At 41.1% G+C, this 20768-nt stretch overlaps 1 protein-coding gene across 7 annotated transcripts in view; it reads right to left on the bottom strand.

Annotated features, from left to right (window-relative positions):
- The window catches only part of LOC114664022 (FH1/FH2 domain-containing protein 3-like), a 722250-nt gene that overhangs the window by 353332 nt on the left and 348150 nt on the right, over nt 1-20768 (bottom strand). For all 7 annotated transcript variants that reach the window (XM_051935624.1, XM_051935621.1, XM_051935625.1 and 4 more), the window contains exon 5: nt 18869-18974. In XM_051935624.1, coding sequence (XP_051791584.1) covers nt 18869-18974 — 106 coding nt within the window. The remainder of the gene's footprint in view (nt 1-18868; nt 18975-20768) is intronic.

The following is a 20768-nucleotide window of genomic DNA, read 5'->3' as shown; positions in this document are numbered from 1 at the left end:
CCGTCCCGCTGATCACGTTGGCCACACTCCACAGACGCACTGCTGCAATGCCAGAGTCGACCTTTACTCTTTTTGAAGTGCTCAGTTTAAAACTCTAATGTAGCCCATTAAAATGGCAAGATAGCTCTGCTGAAAATTGCTGAGAACTGCTGAACCTTATGATGAAGTGTAAGCTGGCCACTTCATGTTTAAACTCCATCTAAACTGGGGAATGAAACTTCTGAGCGCAGGACATGACCCACAAAATAGGAAAGAAAACCATTTAAGGCACAGAGTCGGGAGCAAGTGCATGGCACCAGAGACACGAGTCACCCACCTCACAGGCTTACGGACAGAAGGCACGCTAAGATTTCTGCGAGGACTCATTCCTGGTGTCACATAATACCAAGTGTTGGTGACGATGTAACATGAAAAGGAAAAATAAAAACAAAGAAATGCAATTGTTTAACACATGATGAAACTTGCTGTCGCTCCAGATCAGTGGCTTATCTACTGCTTCCTATCAGCGTTGGAATTTTTATAGGAAACCGAAATCAAAAACAGCTGTTTAGTGAATCTTCAAGCCAAGATTGCGTGGAAAGGAAGCATTTATTTACAAAAAGAAAAAAAAAAGTGAAAATGCCTAAAAAGGTAGAGCGACGGCAGCCTTTCAGTCTGTGTGGCCCATAGCTGCGCTGCTTGCCCGCTAGTTGCACAGACTGAAGGCAGACTCGTGTAAATCAAGCCGTACAAGGGGGTCTGCTCAGTATTCTTGTTTTCAACTACTAGAAACGCACCCCCCAACACCATCAAGTCTCCACATCCCACTCACCAGCAGATTTAACATTAAAAATCCCAGAGCACATATAAATTGTTACACAAATCTGGTTCTGATTTGGAGGACTGGTGGGGCAGAGGTAGCGCAACATCAAAACATGTCATGACTAAAATGAAACTGCCATTCTTGGCTCCAGGGATCCACCTACAAAACCATTACGCCGGACCGAGATTAATGCAGGCGCACTCTTTCCACTCGCTCAGAAGGGTCACGCAAACAAGAGAGGAATACTTGACACCAGGAGACTGCCTGGGTCTTGGCATGTCAGCTGAAATACGCTGCATTGAGGGACGAGATGTGCAGCCGAAGCCCAGCCATTTTCACACATGGTCACTGGTCAGGAAACATGGACTGTGTATTCAGGCCAGTTCAGTGTTATGGTGCCGTGTCTGGCAGGAAAGGCTACAGGTAGATAGATAGACACACAGACATGAGGGGCATTATATAACAGACGGAGAGACAGATATATAGACAGACAGATAGATAGATGTGAAAGGCACTATATAACAGAGAGGTAGACAATGTCACATATGTACGTATGGGAGGCAGTCATTGGGCTTGACTAAATTTGTTTATACCCCGGACCGAGGGTTGGCAGTGCACACTAAAGCCTTTTCTCCTTCCTCCACAGATTCTCAGAAGGAAAAGTCCAACTGACCTTACTTCCAGCTCCACTACAGACTTCCCGTATAACCCCATCACTGACCCCACTGCCGGGTGCAACACTTAAAGACACACCTCTTCCTGCCTACCGTCTATTAAACGACCACTCCTCCGTATCAGCCGCAGTTCACATAAGGACTCAGTCTTGAATGATTACTTGCCTGTTTTGACATTGCAATTGCTCATTGTTTCAAGTACACAGGGTGGATCCTCAAACCTTTCTCTTTGTTTCTCTTGACTTATTACAACTGATAGATAGATAGATAGATAGATAGATAGATAGATAGATAGATAGATAGATAGATAGATAGATAGATAGATAGATAGATAGATAGATAGATATGTAAGGCACTATATTAGATAGATAGATAGATAGATAGATAGATAGATAGATAGATAGATAGATAGATAGATAGATAGATAGATAGATAGATATGTAAGGCACTATATAAGATAGATAGATATGTAAGGCACTATATTAGATAGATAGATAGATAGATAGATAGATAGATAGATAGATAGATAGATAGATAGATAGATAGATAGATATGTAAGGCACTATATTAGATAGATAGATAGATAGATAGATAGATAGATAGATAGATAGATAGATAGATAGATAGATATGTAAGGCACTATATTAGATAGATAGATAGATAGATAGATAGATAGATAGATAGATAGATAGATAGATAGATAGATAGATAGATAGATAGATAGATAGATATGTAAGGCACTATATAAGATAGATAGATAGATATGTAAGGCACTATATTAGATAGATAGATAGATATGTAAGGCACTATATTAGATAGATAGATAGATAGATAGATAGATAGATAGATAGATAGATAGATAGATAGATAGATAGATAGATAGATATGTAAGGCACTATATAAGATAGATAGATAGATATGTAAGGCACTATATTAGATAGATAGATAGATAGATAGATAGATAGATAGATAGATAGATAGATAGATAGATAGATAGATAGATATGTAAGGCACTATATAAGATAGATAGATAGATATTGCGTGACTGTGCTGCCACAAGATTTCAATTCAGACCTGAAATACATCTAGAAGGAGGTTAGACAAGCCAGATGGAGAGAGTATTAAACCGATTTTAAAATGCAACAAAATAAAGTTAAACAGGCAGGCAAGCCCTGGCACACCGGCAGGCATCCCAGCTCCCCCGTCTGTCTGCACGCTGGTCGATTTCCTCAGATGCTGATTGCTGACTTTGATGAAGGGCTGATTTGTTGGGCTCATCAGGCTTCCAACATACAGCATCTCTTGTGCGCTCAAGGACGCTGATTTATTCCCATTTCCTTTCAAGGACACATTATGATTAAGAAAGGAAGCCCTCGGCGATGAGCAGACATATGTCCCGACCACAAAGTGGACTTCATGAAGATGCGCCAGACCTCCTATTCAGATCAGAATAGATTTTTCCAAAAGAACAAAGAGAAAAAACGTTCCAAATTGCTCTTTACGTTACCTCCTCTGTGCTCTTCAGCTATACTGCATGCTCAAGGCAGGAGTAATTGTTAACAAAACACATCTAAAATATTTTTTAAAAGAAAGATGGCAAACATGAAAATCACAGAAAAGGGAAAGCAGATGGACATGTCCTTGAAGCGCTGGCTGAAAGGTGGAGACCAACTGATATATTTCAGTCAGGGTTCCACCTCGTCATGTTTCTTGTCTTTTTTGTGCCATTTATCTTTGTTAAGGTTATTTTTCTTTATTATCTGCTATGATGTCAATGTCTTCATCATGTTCTGTGTGTTTTGTGGGTGGTTCCCCAAAAGGCAGGACCGCCTGCCAATCACTGCCAGGTACTGCCCTCCGCCCTCTATATTTTGGAGGGTCTCCTGTAGTTCCAGGCGGTTCTTTGTGATGCGCTCAGGGAGTTTGGTGATTTTTGTGTTCCTTTGGACCTTTTGGATTTCTGTGGATTTTTGTCCTCTATGCTCTGCTTTTTGACTTCTCCTTGGGATCTCTGTAGTGGGACGATGTTCACCTTTGATTGCATTGTGTTTTTAGGCTACGCCTTTACCTTGGTGCTCCACAGGGCATTTTTGTGAAAACAAATCTTATATTTCTAAAAACTCTTCAAAGCTCTTTTTGTGTCTGGTCAGGCATTAACACTTACCCAATGGGCATTAATGGAAGTGTTCTTAGTGCTTTCAAGACTCCTAGTCATTACATCAACAATGGATGGGACGCCAGGTCATCGGTGGACGCACTCTCACACACATAACCACTTTGGGCCACATTAACGCCACATTTGGGATGATCAGAGCACAGATAGAACTTCATAGAATGGCCAGACGCAGGGTTTCCCCAAACAGAGTGCTGGAGATGTGGGATTTACAGTGCCATCTACTGCCAGTCCATGCTGTACCTCAATGACACAACCAATCACAAAGTCCTAAGAGCCACACGTTTACCCAAAGTAATGACACTCTTTGAACTGGGAAACAAATGGTTAAGTACGTTATGGGTCATTCTTGTTTGTGGCCGACTCATTTTAATGAGCAAATTTCTACACACAGTGTAATTTATTTTATTATTGTTAGCATTGCTAATGGACAACATTATTAAAAAAACGTATAGTTTTACAACCCGCTATATCCTGCCAGCATTTTAATAAAAAGCATAAAGACGCATGAGCTGAACTGTTGGTGAGGAGCTTGTCCTTTTATCCGGGAGTCCCCGACATCCCCTTGAAGAGAAAATCTTTTCTCTGTCGGGCCTGACCCGACGTAAACGGTTAAATGAAAGAACAGCCGGTTACACGTCTTTATCCCAGGAAACATTTGCAGGCATGCACAAAAATTCTTGCTATTCTTCCAAAAATAAGATGTAAAGAGCGGTTTCATGTATGACTGCTCATTTAAGAGCACATTAAGCGATGAAGGGCACTGAAACGCTTTAAGGTTATCTACCCCACTTAAGCCTTATTTGAATACTGGGAACTTAATGAACAGTTATAAAGTTTCCCACCTGGCGGATGACTTTGAAATTCCATCAGAAACCTAACATTAACACCAAAACTGAAGAGAAGAACTTGCCACAATTAACACAATTATCGCCTGTTGAAAGTAACCAAGATAAAAGGGTTAACGCTTCCGTGATCTTAAATTGTGCAACGTTCTAAATATTTCCTGCAGGCTGAATTGCAAAACACTATAGGAATGAAAAGACGTGGGCACACGTTTTGGCATAACTTGCAAGGCAAGTAGCACAATGGCAGCTCTTTTAGATATAATTAACTATAAATAGAGATCTGACCCGATCCAACCAAAATGACAATTAACAAGGCTCATTGGCTTTCACCAGTGGAAGCACCACAGAGGCAGATATCCGATCAGGCCACCTACCCCTCCACACCGACAACAAGCTCATCTACGGTGTCAGCACTGCCACCTGTTATGTCCGTGATCACCTGTCACACACTTGCAAGTCGGGGACATTTTAGGGCTTCTGTTATACCTATAAAAAGCGCAATTCCACCCCAGACCACAGGTTGTCACTGTTGTTTATGCCGTTACCCCTTTTTGCCTTCAGATCTGAGGATCGTCGACAAGGAGAAGTGTCCTGCTGCAGTCAGGACAGTTTTAGGCCTCGGACAGGTCTGAGCACTTCAGACGCGATGAGGTCCATAAATTGACTCCCCCCCCCCGCCATGCCACCCTTTCTGGAGCCACACTCCTGTTTCGCTGGTGAACTGACGCCCCTCATGACATTTGCAATTCCCTTTAGTTCCTGCACTCAAATGTGTATTCAGCATTTATTAAACTTCAAGACTATCGAGGTCTCTCAGTTCTGCATCCGAAGCAGTTGCTTTGGTGCCATATTAGAAACAAATTGAACCAAAAATCTTAACATTTTGTATTTTATACTATACGTTTTATATCTGCGTTTGCCACGTCTCATTCACGAGACTGCACTTTTTAATACGTTAGTTATATGCTGCACTCATCGGAGTAGTGGCTCAATGGCTAAGGATCTACACTGGTAATCAGAAGGCTGACCCCAAATAAAAATGGGAAATGCTACGGAAGAAGACGAAGAAGAATAAATTGTATGCTGCACTCAGCTACGACTAACACTACACATTCTTATAGACTCTGAATTGAATAAATCATATAATTTGTGTAAACACTACGCGCCAGACGTTCTTTAGAGTACTGTCTTCGTGGTCCTCTCTGTGTTACATCATTAGTACTGTATTATTACTGGAGTACAAAATTTGAATATTTATATTAGCGATGCATTAATTGTGGAGGAGTTTATGCTCCAGAGGGCCCTTAGAAGCACGAAGAGGTATAACGTAGTTGTTTGAGTTGCCCAGCTAAGACCTTCTCTGTTAGCCGAGTGGCTTTGCTTACCCATTGAGGTTGGCTCACGACCTCGCAGCAACTACGAAGAGACATTTATTACATCAGCACGACAGTTGGTGAAGCTTTTTTTTTTTATAATAAATATTTTTTTGCACACACATGTTCAGTTTGCTACCATTTCTATAATGGTACATTTAGCACAAAAGTGGAGAAGTTTACCGCTAACACGGGGGTGGGGGTGTATAAAGTGGGTGGAGTCAAAAGAGATGCAGCTGACAGGGGCGTCATCTTACGGGCCTCAGAATGTCTCAGGTCGCTGAATCTGTCCTGACCGCAGCTGGACTCTACTGTGGACAGGAGGAACCCTGAAGTCCACGCATTTTCTGTACCTCCAAACCAAGGCACCAACAGTCGATCTGAGACTCACATCTGTATAAGACGCAGTGAAATGATGGAGTGTTTCAGTCGACATTTATTTCCTGCCAGAGGTGCATAGTTGTGTTTCTTATCTGTATTGTTTAATTTTATGTCATTTATTTCTAATCTTTATTACGTACATTTTTGTAAAGGGGAATGACCTAGGGCAGGGGTTGGCAACCTATGACACGTGTGCCAAGCATGACATGCGGAATGACTTTCACTGGCACTCTGATTGAATTGAAATATAGTAAAAAAGTATATTTTAATTACAGCCCACGCATTCGCGCCCCCACCTACATTTTGCGTATGCAACTCACATGTAAATGGAAACCATATGTTCAGTGTAGGCCGTGGTACATTAAAACTAACCTCTTGTTATTATACTTTAACTAGGGGGCTTCACTCACCAACAAGCCTGTGCTACACACCAGCCACTTCGTGTCTCTGCCGCTTGCGTATGCGGATTTCACTTTCACCAAACAATAAATCTTATAATTCTCATGGATACGCCTCTTCATTTGGAAGAAACTCTACTTTTCATTGACAGCAACATGAATTAGATGATCTACAAGTCTCTGACTTAAAGTTTAAATCTGAACAATATATTCCATCTCTTTTCGCTGTTCTGTTATTTCACCGAATAATAATTTCCGTTGGTTTGCGCTAATGCGATCTTTACTATAAGTTTTTTGAGACTTTCGAAGTTTCCCCCTTCTACTGTCTCTAACCTGCTCTGCATGTATATCGTACCAACGTTTTTGAATTCTTTACGACGTTCTACTTTGTCATCTACTCTTTGTCTTTTATTTCCGGCCCCGGGCGTGGTAAAATCTCTTGGTACAAAGTCTCGTCTCCTGGGACATGAAAGTATCTCTCTGAAAAAGTCACGTCTCGTCCCAGGCTAAAAAGTCTCATCTCATCCCAGGACATTACAGCGCGTGCGTTCGTGCTCCGTGTCCCCCACCAACATTTTGCGCGTGCGACTAAAATGTAAAGGGAAACCATGTGTTCAGTGCAGGCCGTGGTACGTTAAAACAAACCTCTTGTTATTATTAAGTGATGTACTGCCCTAAAATGCCTCATAAAAGACAAAAACATGATGTTACCTCTTTTCAAGACTCTCGGATGAATGAATATGGATTTGTACAACAAAAGGGTCGTGCTGAGTGTGCGTTATGCTGTGAAAGTGTTGTGTGTCGTACATCAAGTGTACAAAGACATTACCAAACTAAACATTAGTCCATGTTTAAAAACTCTGATGAGAAAAGTGAAGCTATATAAAGGGCTCTTTCTGGCTTTAAGAAACAAACTACTTATTTTAGTCAAATAATTGGAACCAAAAATAAAGCCATTGAATGTAGTTATACAATTGCTTCGCATTAATTGATTAATAGCTCTGATTAATAATAACGAATGGTTAATCATATTAGAATTCTTGATAATTTTTTCTTATTCAAACTATGTTTTTGTATTGAAAAAACTTATCATTTATAATTTGTAATACAATTTTTAATACATGTGTTGAAAATTAAAATTTAACAAAACATTCTTTTCAAATATGATCCTATGTATTTTAAAGTATTGAATGACCAATAATATAAGATCCGGTATACTTTTGAAGCCCATTATAACCAGAACAATTTTGATATTATATATACGTAACAAAACTGGTAGAATTGTGTTGGCACTCGACATAACATTGTAACATAGGTTCGGCACGACACCACTGAAAGGTTGCCGACCCCTGGCCTAGGGTATGTCCCATGTGTTTTGTGGGTGGTTCCCCAAGGGGCGGGGCCACCTGCCAATCACCACCAGGAACTACAGGAGGCCCTCCCATAAGCAGTGTGGATTTCGTGTGTCTCGTGTTTACTGTGCCTTGTTGCTATTGCTTTGTGTTTTCTGGATTTTTTGAACTCGTGCTTTGTTTCTCGACTGCGTCTTTGGATTCCGTTTTGGGACCGTGTTTATGGATTTTCAAACCTGTGCTCTGTTTCTCGACTACATCTTTGGATTCTGTTTTGGGACTGTGTTTATGGATTTTTGAACCTGTGCTCTGTTTGTGACTACGCCTTTGGATTCTGATTTGGGACTTTGTTTTCTGTGATTGCTTTGCCTTTTCTGGCAATTTCTTTGAGCTCTTCGGAGCTTCATCTATTGCAGAGCCTCTGATAAAATAAACCTTTTATTTTTATAAAGATTGTTCTGGCCTTAGCCAAGGCTTGATGCTATCTAGAGAGGGGAATTTGTGAATGTGCTGTTGGAGCTTTTTGACGACAAACACACATTTCATTTGTTACTTTCTTTTGGCTTACAATCAGACAGTTAAACGGGGACTGCTTCTGGTGCCTCAGCCTTTAATGATTTGTCCTTTGTTTTCTTACACACCACTAGAGGGTAACGCTTTGGGCTAACTGGGAAATGGCAGACAATGGTGACCTGACTACAGCTGCACTGAAATCCTTGATAACATGTTAATCGGTCATGCAAAAAAACGTAAGTGAGTTGCCTGAGGATGAAACCCTTCTTTCTGAGTTTCAATGTTGGCCCACAGATGGTCTGGAATCTGTTCATAGCTGGTTCACGATTTGTGAGATGGGCCTTGCTTCCCAAGAGCCTGAACTGGATTAAGTGATTTGAGAATGATATGCTCTGTAACTTTAGGGGGATCACACTGTTCAGTTTTCCTGGGAAGGCCTATGCCTGGGTTCTGGAATGGAGGGTCCAGATGATTGTCATACCTCGGGTCCAGGAGGATCAATTCCGATATCATGCTGGCTGCGGAACATGAGACCAGCATTTTACCCTCACAAGGATTCTAGAGGGTTCATGGCAGTATGTTCCACCAGACTGCATGTGTTTTGTAGACTTGGGAAAGGCAAATGACAGCAGGCATTGGGGTGTCCTATGGAGGGTTCTACCGGAATATGGAGTATCGGGTTTGTTGTTGCAGGCTATTTCGTCCTGTTGTGACAGTAGATGGCGCTATACTAGCACTTAACCCGACACAGACAGATGCAGCAGGCACATTTATAAAAGCACCGGTTTTTATTTTCTTTTCACTCGTGGAGAACATCTTCCCTGTTCCTACGAGGCCCAAAACAGTCGAAGCACAAACATAAAACTTTACTTTCTTTTCTCTTTCCTCTTTTTCCTGCACGGCAAGCTTCGTCTCCCTCCTCCCGACTCTGGCTCTCGGAGTGGTGTCTGCTGGCTCCTTTTATAAGGCACCCGGAAGTGCTCCAGGTACTCGTTGACCTAATTCTGGCAGCACTTCTGGGTGTGGCGGAAGAGAGGACCCTTCAGGGCTCAGCAGCAGCTACAGCACACCCTGGTGGCGCCCCCGCATCCAAGCAGGGCTGTATCCAACTCCATCTCCCATGAAGCCCTGTGGGAGTCCGAGGCACCGCTGCAACCCAGGGGGGCTGCCATTTAGCATTCCAGGGGGGTTACTGTCCCAACCAGGCTTGGTCCCCCTGTCCTCCCAGCGTGGAGGCATCTCAGCTGTACAAGGGTCCCGGCCATCCACCACACTGTACAACCAGTGCAGCAGTGCAGAAGTACAGTAAGTCTAACTTGTTCCTGGTGAGTGTGTACAGAGTATGGACAGAATATCTAGGTTCATCCAAGGAGTGGAGGGTACCCAGTCTGGTGACCTTAGGATCACATCTGTGGTGGTTTTACCCTGCTGACTTCATTGAGCTGTGACCTCTGAGGGAGAGTTCTGCAGCAGAGTGTGAAGAATCCGTACCTCCAAATCTGAGGTCAAGGGTGAAATGCCCTCTCCAGGTTGGGAATGAGGTGCTGCGTCAAGTGGAGGAATTTAAATATCTCAGGGGTCTCGAGGAAGATAGAGGGAAGAAGGAAAAGGGAGACTGACAGGAGGATCGGCGCGGCGCCTCCAGTTGTACAGACATTGTACCAGTCGGCAATGGTGAAGAGAGAGCTGAACCGATCTACGTTCCCACCTTCACCAATGGTCACGAGCGTTGGGTAGCGACCAGTCACGTTACTATTACTTTAAAACAAGTTCTTCTGTTAAAACACGGGGCACAGCTGGAAGATGGTTGTTGTAAACATCACGCAAATGTCAGAAAATGTTTCTTCAGTCAAAGAACCACAAATATGTGGACCAAAGTACCAAGTGGGGTTCAGAGAAGTACTTTTGGGATCTCAACTGGATGATATTTCACAAAAATTAGGTGATTGGGATTGATGAGCTGTGTTGGGCTGAAAGGCCCGTTCTCATCAAAACTCATTTATTTTTTTATTTCTTATGATAAGTGATGTAGATACTTGGAATTTCCTACTGAAGCATGCAAGCTCTCTGCCAATTTCAAAGAGAGTTTCTTTGCATATTGATAAAATTTTACCAGGTTTGAATGTTCAGGTTAAAGGAGTGCTTGGCTAGCATCCCCCCTCGTATCTTCCAAAGCTACATTGTCTAGACAGTGATGAGTCAGGGGTCAATTCCACCAGCAAAGGACACTGGCCACACAGCCATAACTGCATGCATTCTGGAGCTCTCCCACACAGAACCGACAGATTTAAATAACCCGGTCATTCATTGGAAAAATTTGCTCAGAAAGAATTTTATGTGCAATCTATTCATTTCCAAAATAGGAAATAATTTTGGAAGACGAGAAAAAGGTCTGTGACCTCCAACATGGGACGTTTTGTCCATTTTGTCTGATAACTGAACATTGCTAGTGAGCTCTCTGTACACCTAGTCATTAGGCCCACCATCCTGTGCCGAGGTTTCTCTTATCAGTGTTATGCTGTATCTGTGAATTCCTCCACATGGTGTCAGCTAGTATCTCAAGTTGTCTCACTCAAATCTCAACCAAGATGAGGGACCACCATCCTTGTTATCTCAGCCAGCCCATCTATTCACCATCCCAAGCTGAATTCATACTAAGGTTCTGGAAAGTGGCCACCATTGTTAGTTATTTGAAATTCTCAAGTATAAGTGTTACAACAGGTGTACTTCTATACCTCTCCACTGCTTTTGACACAGTCAACCACCCTCTCTGACCTCAGCATTACTGGAACTTCTCCCACATGGTTTGAGTTCTATCTCTTGGTCAGATCCTAACATGTGTCCTGATGAGAAGAGATATCAAGGGTGCATCACACAAGTTCGAGTTGCCCCAAGGACTGGTGCTAGACCCTCTCCTCTTCTCTCTGTATATCCAATGCCCAGATACTTGTGTAGGTAGGGAGCCTCCTACCGCTTTCCACGTATATCTGCCAACCTAGAACTCCCAGGAATGGAGTCCATTCTGGCCTGCAATCCACCACCACCAACCACACCAAATTTGCAACCCGCAGAATTTGTGACGAGAACACAAATGTTATTGGCTCATTTGCAAACTTTCTCTCCACATGGAAAAACAAAAGAAAATGTTGGTATAGAATGTGTTAAGGAAGGATGTTTACCTGCCACACTTTTCACTGTTAAAGTCAAATCACCGGGGTTTGTGACTGCCATGGCGTCTTTCTGGAAGGATCAGTGTATGGTGTGAGGATTAGGGTCAGGGGAAAGTGGACACAGATGGTGTTACCTCCGCGTGTGAAACAGAGGCGAGGGCATTAATGTGAGAGCGTGTTGGGCCATGTGGGAGTGAGCGGCCACAGAGAGACAGAGGTTTTAGCCGCATAACATCTCATGGGATGAAACACCTCTTGCTTCTACCCCAAATAACTGATTTTTTTGAGTTTCTCATTTTGCCATTGTGAAAATTTATGGGCTTGTCATTAACGATGAGTGATGATGTCATTTCCAGTTGATCAACTAACTCCACCCCTTCTGGTTCTTCAGGATCTACAGTAAGAAGAGCGACCCTCAGAAGCAGACTGTCATTTTAGACCACTACCCTGACAGGAAACACAGGAGCACTAAGCTCAGCAGACATACTTCATTTTGTGCATATTGCTCTTTCAACACTTTCTCTGCATTTCTGACAAACAAATAGGATCTTCTTCTGAAGGCCTGATACTTTGGTATGGTCTTGTTAAATCTGGTAAACCAGCATTTTTAAATTTATAATCAGGAATGACTGGATCACTCAGATCAATGCAAGCAAGTGTAATGTGAGGCTCCAGTGACATTATGGTCAAGTGTCAGGATGGCAGGCTGAGTTACCCAAGATATTGAGTTTGGCCATCAGCCTCACATACACCCCTGACCCGAATATTTACCAATGAATTCTTAGGATTGCATGAGTGACTGGACAGTCTCCCCCCCATCCCACCCCCAAGGCTTGGAAACATGAGGAGAACTCCACCTGGAAGCACCACATCCTGGAACTGACCCTCTTCCACAACAGTGCTTCTACATGGAAATGCCACCCACCACCACAGCTATGGCACAACTAAACCATTTCCAGAATATCAGTCACTGGGGTTCTATCAAAAGGTCATCCTAGACATGTTAATTGATGGAATTAATAAAGAAGGCAGTGTGATGTGACGGTTAAGGCTTTGGACTTCAAACCCTGTGTTTGTGAGAGAAAATCCCACTACTGACACCATGTCACCATTAGCAAGCCACTCCAACTGCCTGCGATCCAAAACAAAAGGAACAAACCAATTGTATCTCTGAAATGTTGTAACTCACTTTGGATAAAGAAGTCTGTCAAATAAATAATAAAAAGAAGAATAATAACATTATAAGTGGAGTTGTGGAGTCGGAAACAATTATTGGGTTACAGGCGTAAGGGTCACTAAAGATGTTTTAAATGTAATATGTCTTAAAAATTAGAATTTCACTTATACTAAGTCAATTAAATTGCTTTTTCTCAAAGCCTTTTGGTAAAAATAGCCTCTGTTTTAATTTTGTAAGCATTATTTAATAAATATAAAAAAGTCATAGTGGCATTGCTAGGACTTTAAACTCAAACTTTAACTGTGAAACACCAACACTGAGGGCTTTCAGCCAACAAAACATTCAGCAGACGTGTGTCAAGAAACACTAAGGGGCTCCTTTATAAGTAATAGCAATATGTCTGCATAATGCCTCACTCGGACTGGGACTGCCAGGTCAGAACTCTTCTTTCTTTTGCTTTATAGTAACTCCAGTGTGTGTTCAGACCAAAGTGTGTGTGTGTGTGTTTTTATTTATTTACTTATTTATCTACATATTATCTATGTATTTATTTAACGAGCTTCTGTAAAAAGCTAAATATCCCCCTGGGGACAAATAAAATTTTGTCAATCTATCTATTATATAGTGCCTTTCACATCTATCCATCTATTATATAGTGCCTTTCACATCTATCCATCTATTATATAGTGCTTTTCACATCTATCTATCTATCTATCTATCTATCTATCTATCTATCTATCTATCTATCTATCTATCTATCTATCTATCTATCTATCTATTATATAGCACCTTCATATCTATCTATCTATCTATTATATAGTGTCTTTCATATCTATCTATCTATTATATAATGTATCTATCTATCTATCTATCTGGTTAGATTGATTCACAGTCACAATGATGATGTGCCCTGTATCTTGTCACAATCAATATAGCAAACATATTAGTTTAATTACAATTAGTGGAGTCAGAGTTGGTGGTACCAGAAATTGAGAATTTGGAGTTGGAGTCTGAGCTGAAGGTTTTATGCACCGACTCCACAGCTCCGGATTTAAGTGACTGTGATAGTCTATTCTTAGGTGAAAGCACAGCATAGATAATCTCATTGGAAAGTGGGCTGAAGAGATTTCAAGATAAAATTACACAGCATGCCTGTTCCAACTGTTGGGGTCAAGACGCCATTTCACAAGTCAAGACTCTTAGGAGATTTTTTCTGTCAATCAGATCTACCACCACCATATAATGACTCTGGCCCAAGGCAAGTGGAGGGTGGGGAGGTCTCCTGGGTTACACATAATCCTCCTGTTCCCACTGCTTCTTTAATCAGGCAGTTCAGCAATCAGAACAATGTAATGAGACACTGATCAGTAAAAGCCTGTGAAATCTTTTAGAATTGACTATATAATGCTCCAAAGAATCTGCCATGATCAGCAGATTGTGGGTCACTACATTCTTCTGTGCTACTTAGGATGTGTGAATTCTGAAGCATAAAGGGAAAGAAAGTGTGAAGCCATGGGCAGAAAAGGCAATGTGGAAACAGGCACCAAATGGAATGGCAGTGACACACAATGTCAGGCTCTCCCTGTGAGTGTCAGCATCAGTAGTGTTAGTAGAATGTCATCCTGGGCTGGATGTTTGAATATTTAGGGAGGACAGATAAATAACAAAATAAACTTTATTCATAATGATTTTTCTTTGGGTGGGCACTGTCCACATGTAGCAACATCCCTACTCAGCATTCTGTACCACTTTATGAAGAATGTTCAAAACATTACTTTTATTATTTGAAAAAAAAGTATTTATTTAGATAGATAGATAGATAGATAGATAGATAGATAGATAGATAGATAGATAGATAGATAGATAGATAGATAGATAGATAGATAGATAGATAGGAGAAATAAAAAAATGAACTTAAAAAAACAAGAAAATAATGAATATTATAACAAACCACAGCCCTCCAAACACACAAAAGAACACCTGGCTTAGATAGCAGGCGTGCAGGTGTCAGTAAGATGGTCAGATCTGCCCAACTGTATCACAGATTCACATTTTAAGGCCATTAACGTTTGAACAGAGCAGGTCCGGCTGGCTGTGTCCTCCAATGGAGCAGGTTTGTTCCTCACAAAGTTCCCCTGGTTGAAGCCACCAGAATTCTGGAGTCAGACTGATTCATTCACTACAGTGTTGGTAACAGAGTGAATCATTTCCGTTGCAGAGGATGACGTAAACGTGGATACACTCCGTCAGCATTTCAAGTTATGGATCGCACCTTTTAGTTTCAATTATAATGTGCTTGTTTTTTTACCATTTGTCATTGCCATAAATGTTCAGTCCCTCACCTGCCTTTTCCACTGTCTGATCTATATTACTAACCGAGAATGGTAAACTGGATGGCATGGATGCAGGTACACGGTGATGGAACCATGAGACGTACTGCACAGGCGCATATAGCGCACGTCTCATAAACCGCAAGTGAAGTCGTATCCACCGTGCACGAAGGAGTCACGGCCCAAAAACGAAAGAGCTCAACTGACGTGAATGAGAAATTAAGCAACAACGCCCCCATAGCTAACGACTAACGGCACAGCCGCAGCCCAGATTCAAACAGAAGAGGCTACGGAGGCCCCACAGGTCCACACACCGCCATATTGTGAGTGGCGCTACTGCGGAATGAAGGGGCAGGCGACACCGCCATATTGTGAGTGGCACTACTGCGGAGTGAAGTTAGGAATAATGTGCTGCTTGGGACTGTACAAACCGCTGAACGCTTTACACCAAATTCAAACACAATACAGCTCAACAATACAAACACGAGCCCACCTGGATAACATCAATGAACGCAAGCGCCTACAACGTGCGTCTAAAACTGCGGAAGCAAAGCAGGCACGGGTTCAAAACAAACGAGCTCGACTGACGGATATACAAACACGCACCCGCATGAATACAATCAATGAACGCAGGTGCCTACAATGCGCATCTGAAATGCCGCGGGCAAAGCGGGCACGGCTCCAAAACGAACGAGCTCGACTAATGTATTTCAGGATACCCAACGCCGGGGGTAGTCGAGCGAAGCGAGCTGGGGGCAGAGCCCCCTTGTTTTATCAGATTATAAGTTTCCAGCATTCATAGCATCTTAAATAAGAAGTATAGGCCGGTTCACCACAGTACTCAATAATGCCACGGCACATAACCTCTCACCGTGACTCGCCATGAGATGTTCATATTAGAAATGGCTGAGCTGATGTTGTCTCCCCACTCTCAGTGCACTTACACTTGTGGTCTGCGTATTTCTAAATCCATTATGAAAACTGTTTCTTTGTTGAACACATAGTAGGTAATGCGCTTGTTCTGTACCGAGTCCACAAGGTGACATTAGAATACATTTTAATTTAAAATATGTCAGAAAACTAGCTAAGGTCATTACCAGAAAGTCAAAATAAATTCTTCCCAAAAAAAAATGTAATCCTAAAATTGTTGTGAAAATAAGAGAATGAGAGAGTCAGAAGCCATAAGAGTTTCACATAGCCAGAGCCGACAGACGTAAGTCACAGTCAAAAACACAAAGGATCGTAAGAGAGAAAACCGAGAAGGACAGTAACAGACTAGCGCCAAGTGCTTTAGCAGGTATCCCGCAAACTTAGACAACCAGTATGTGCACGACGCAGACCTGTAAGCACTGACACTTTGATGTGTGTGCCCACTTCCGACTGACCTGCCCTAGCGACTGTTTGATAACCAAACCAAACAAAATACACAAAATGGCGGCACCCATATCACAAAAGGGCATCGTGGCAAAATGTATTTGTTATTTAACATCAATAACGTGTCTAAGTAAAGAGTAAATGTAACTACTACATTGCTACAAAAAGATTAACAATTCAACTCAGATCATGACACAAAATGCCAATTTGGTTAAAGATTCTGTGAAAAACCTAACTCTGAACTTTACTACTGTGGCCAGAAAAGTGGGTAAAGTTGTCATGTTTTGACTCTAGGTTCAACTTTTGAGTTTCATTTTAAAAAATTGGTTCAGTCTTGTTTTTATCATTTAAAGATTATTGCTAAAGTCAGACCCATATTGGGTTTTAGCAACACCGAGAAATTATTTCATGCTTTTATTAATGCAACTCCTTGCTCTCAACCCTTAGCAAAACCAGTTTGTCCAGGCTGCAACTGGAGCAGAACGCTGCTGCAAGACTCCTCACCAGGTCTAAGAGCTCTGCTCATATCACCCCTACTGCCAGTTAGTTATAGGATCCAGTTTAAGACCCTGCTTCTAACCTGTAAAGCTCTGAAAGGGTGGTCTCTTGGCCTTGGAACCCCTGCAGATTTTGTTTTTCCTCCAGCCCTCTGAAGTTTTTTTGTTTGTTTATTTTTTCTGTTCTCCCAGCCATCTGACCTTACTTTATTCTTTGTAAATTAGTATTGCATAATCTTATTTTTGCTTCATATAAACTTTTCTTTCTTCATCTTGTAAAGCACTTTGAGCTATAGCATTTATATGAAAATATACCATATAAATAAATGTTGTTGTTGTTGTTGAATGATATGGCAAAAATAAAGACATGTTGAACTTTTACCAAACAGTAAGACCTCTTAGATCATCTGACCAGTGCCTACTTGTCGTTCCAAGCTGTAGATTAAAAACAAAAATCGGGAGTGGTCTCCCCTCGACTTTCTCATATACTCAGATATGAGAATGGATATTTGAGGTTAAACCACAAGACAATGATTATATTTTTATATTATGTACAATAAAGAACCATCAACAACAAATCAAGTCACATTATTAATATATTGAAAAATTGTTATAAAAGTAAAGTTGAATAAATCAGACTCTGCAGCTGCATGAATAAAAGATAAAGTACCGCTACCAGTTAGCGGAAATAGCTCAAACGTTGATAGGAATCTACATTTTGTATCTAATACTTGAATGCAAAATTTGGTTGTCCTAAGTAAAAGCGTACTCAAGTTATAGCATTTACATATACACACAGACAGACAGACAGACATAATTCCAAAAATGATAGTTTCAGACTCGGGGAGGTCAAAAACGTCAAGATTCATCAAAATCTCGAAATCGAATTTTTGGATGATTACAATATTTTCCCTATACTTCGTATACAAGAAAGCCAAAAGGGGACAGAACCTTCTCTGTTATGGCCCCCAAAATTTGGAATGGACTCCCCCTTGATATTAGAACATCTGATGCTGTAACTACATTTAAATCTCGATTAAAAACATATTACTTTCTTGTTAGTTTATTTTTATATCTTTCTATCATGTGTTTTATTTATTTATCTGTTTTTATAATGGCTTGCTATTTTTATTCCCTTTTTGGTTCTTTAATTTTACATGAAATATTGTAATGGGTTTTTTTGTTCTGTTGTTGGAAAGCACTTTGTGCATTCACTTAAAAAGTTCCCCTATAAATAAAGTAATAATACTAATAGTAATAATAATAATTATGACAGATTTTTCACTTTGCCATCCTCTGCAAATTGTAATGTACTTTTCTCTACCATTACTCATCTGTTCGTGATAATGATGTCCCCAGCATCCATCCCTTAGTCGATGTGGACAGCAGTCCTGGGCCCTGTATTTTTGTGACACCTGTCCAGCAACATTTAAACATCTCTGCCCACTTTTAAATACTTCGGCAAGGTAAAGCCTCCATTCTGAGTTCATTAAATGGATGGGAATGTCATCCCCTTCAACATCTACTCCCCACAAAGTCTAACAACACTTCTCTCTTCTTTGATCCAATTTGATAGCCCTGAAGCCACATGGAAAGCGATGTCAAGTTCAACAGCAGCATTGTACCAAAACACCAGAAAGAGAGTCACCAGGGTGAGCCACCTCACTAAACCACACAAGTTCAGAAACCTCAACAAGTGAACCCTTATGAAAAATATCAAGCAAAACTTCTCAAAGTTACGGCGCTTAAGGGCATTTCCTCAGATTTCCTCAACTCAAACTTAAAGAATCTGACAGAGCGGCTTACCTCTCAAGATGTAATTCTGGTAGTTCTGGTCTGCTTCGGCTCCCACCTTTATCAGACATGTCAAGCCCTCAGCAATGACAAACTCGTGTACCAAATCCTTATCGTCCTGCAAAATTAGGAAAATAAAAGATCAAGATTTTAGTTAAAATAGAATAAGACACAAAAAAAAGTTGCAAGTTATTGACAAAAGGTCTAAACAGGGCTGGATTAGCAATCATTAAGCAAAATAGGAACGTGCTTAGGGCATCAAAGGAAGGGGGACACCACAGAAATTTTCCATTGTCGGATTTAAAGTGGACCATATGGTGCAAAACTGCAAATGGTGCAGCTGAACCAGGTACCACAAAAATGGGCTCCCACATGAGATGAAAAATTACTTACGTAAACAAAGAATACTACAAATAATAATAAAATAGTAATAATAGAGGTTAATAATATATATTAATCTTGGGAATACAACAAAATTAGCATCTGGTAACTGCTACACAGTCTACCAAGGCTCATGTGATCCTTCTTGTCTTGGTCATGTCAGCTGAGAGTGAGTGCAGCTCATATATTATATATATATATATATATATATATATATATACAGTGGTGTGAAAAACTATTTGCCCCCTTCCTGATTTCTTATTCTTTTGCATGTTTGTCACACAAAATGTTTCTGATCATCAAACACATTTAACCATTAGTCAAATATAACACAAGTAAACACAAAATGCAGTTTTTAAATGATGGTTTTTACTATTTAGGGAGAAAAAAAATCCAAACCTACATGGCCCTGTGTGAAAAAGTAATTGCCCCCTGAACCTAATAACTGGTTGGGCCACCCTTAGCAGCAATAACTGCAATCAAGCGTTTCTGATAACTTGCAATGAGTCTTTTACAGCGCTCTGGAGGAATTTTGGCCCACTCATCTTTGCAAAATTGTTGTAATTCAGCTTTATTTGAGGGTTTTCTAGCATGAACCGCCTTTTTAAGGTCATGCCATAGCATCTCAATTGGATTCAGGTCAGGACTTTGACTAGGCCACTCCAAAGTCTTCATTTTGTTTTTCTTCAGCCATTCAGAGGTGGATTTGCTGGTGTGTTTTGGGTCATTGTCCTGTTGCAGCACCCAAGATCACTTCAGCTTGAGTTGACGAACAGATGGCCAGACATTCTCCTTCAGGATTTTTTGGTAGACAGTAGAATTCATGGTTCCATCTATCACAGCAAGCCTTCCAGGTCCTGAAGCAGCAAAACAACCCCAGACCATCACACTACCACTACCATATTTTACTGTTGGTATGATGTTCTTTTTCTGAAATGCTGTGTTCCTTTTACGCCAGATGTAACGGGACATTTGCCTTCCAAAAAGTTCAACTTTTGTCTCATCAGTCCACAAGGTATTTTCCCAAAAGTCTTGGCAATCATTGAGATGTTTCTTAGCAAAATTGAGACGAGCCCTAATGTTCTTTTTGCTTAACAGTGGTTTGCGTCTTGGAAATCTGCCATGCAGGCCGTTTTTGCCCAGTCTCTTTCTTATGGTGGAGTCGTGAACACTGACCTTAATTGAGGCAAGTGAGGCCTGCAGTTCTTTAGACGTTGTCCTGGGGTCTTTTGTGACCTCTCGGATGAGTCGTCTCTGCGCTCTTGGGGTAATTTTGGTCGGCCGGCCACTCCTGGGAAGGTTCACCACTGTTCCATGTTTTTGCCATTTGTGGATAATGGCTCTCACTGTGGTTCGCTGGAGTCCCAAAGCTTTAGAAATGGCTTTATAACCTTTACCAGACTGATAGATCTCAATTACTTCTGTTCTCATTTGTTCCTGAATTTCTTTGGATCTTGGCATGATGTCTAGCTTTTGAGGTGCTTTTGGTCTACTTCTCTGTGTCAGGCAGCTCCTATTTAAGTGATTTCTT

The sequence above is a fragment of the Erpetoichthys calabaricus genome, chromosome 13, assembly GCF_900747795.2.
Source record: "Erpetoichthys calabaricus chromosome 13, fErpCal1.3, whole genome shotgun sequence".
NCBI classification, from domain to species: Eukaryota; Metazoa; Chordata; class Cladistia; order Polypteriformes; family Polypteridae; genus Erpetoichthys; species Erpetoichthys calabaricus.
The sequence above is the reverse complement of the archived record's forward strand: the minus strand, read 5'-3'. Positions and strand labels throughout refer to the sequence as shown.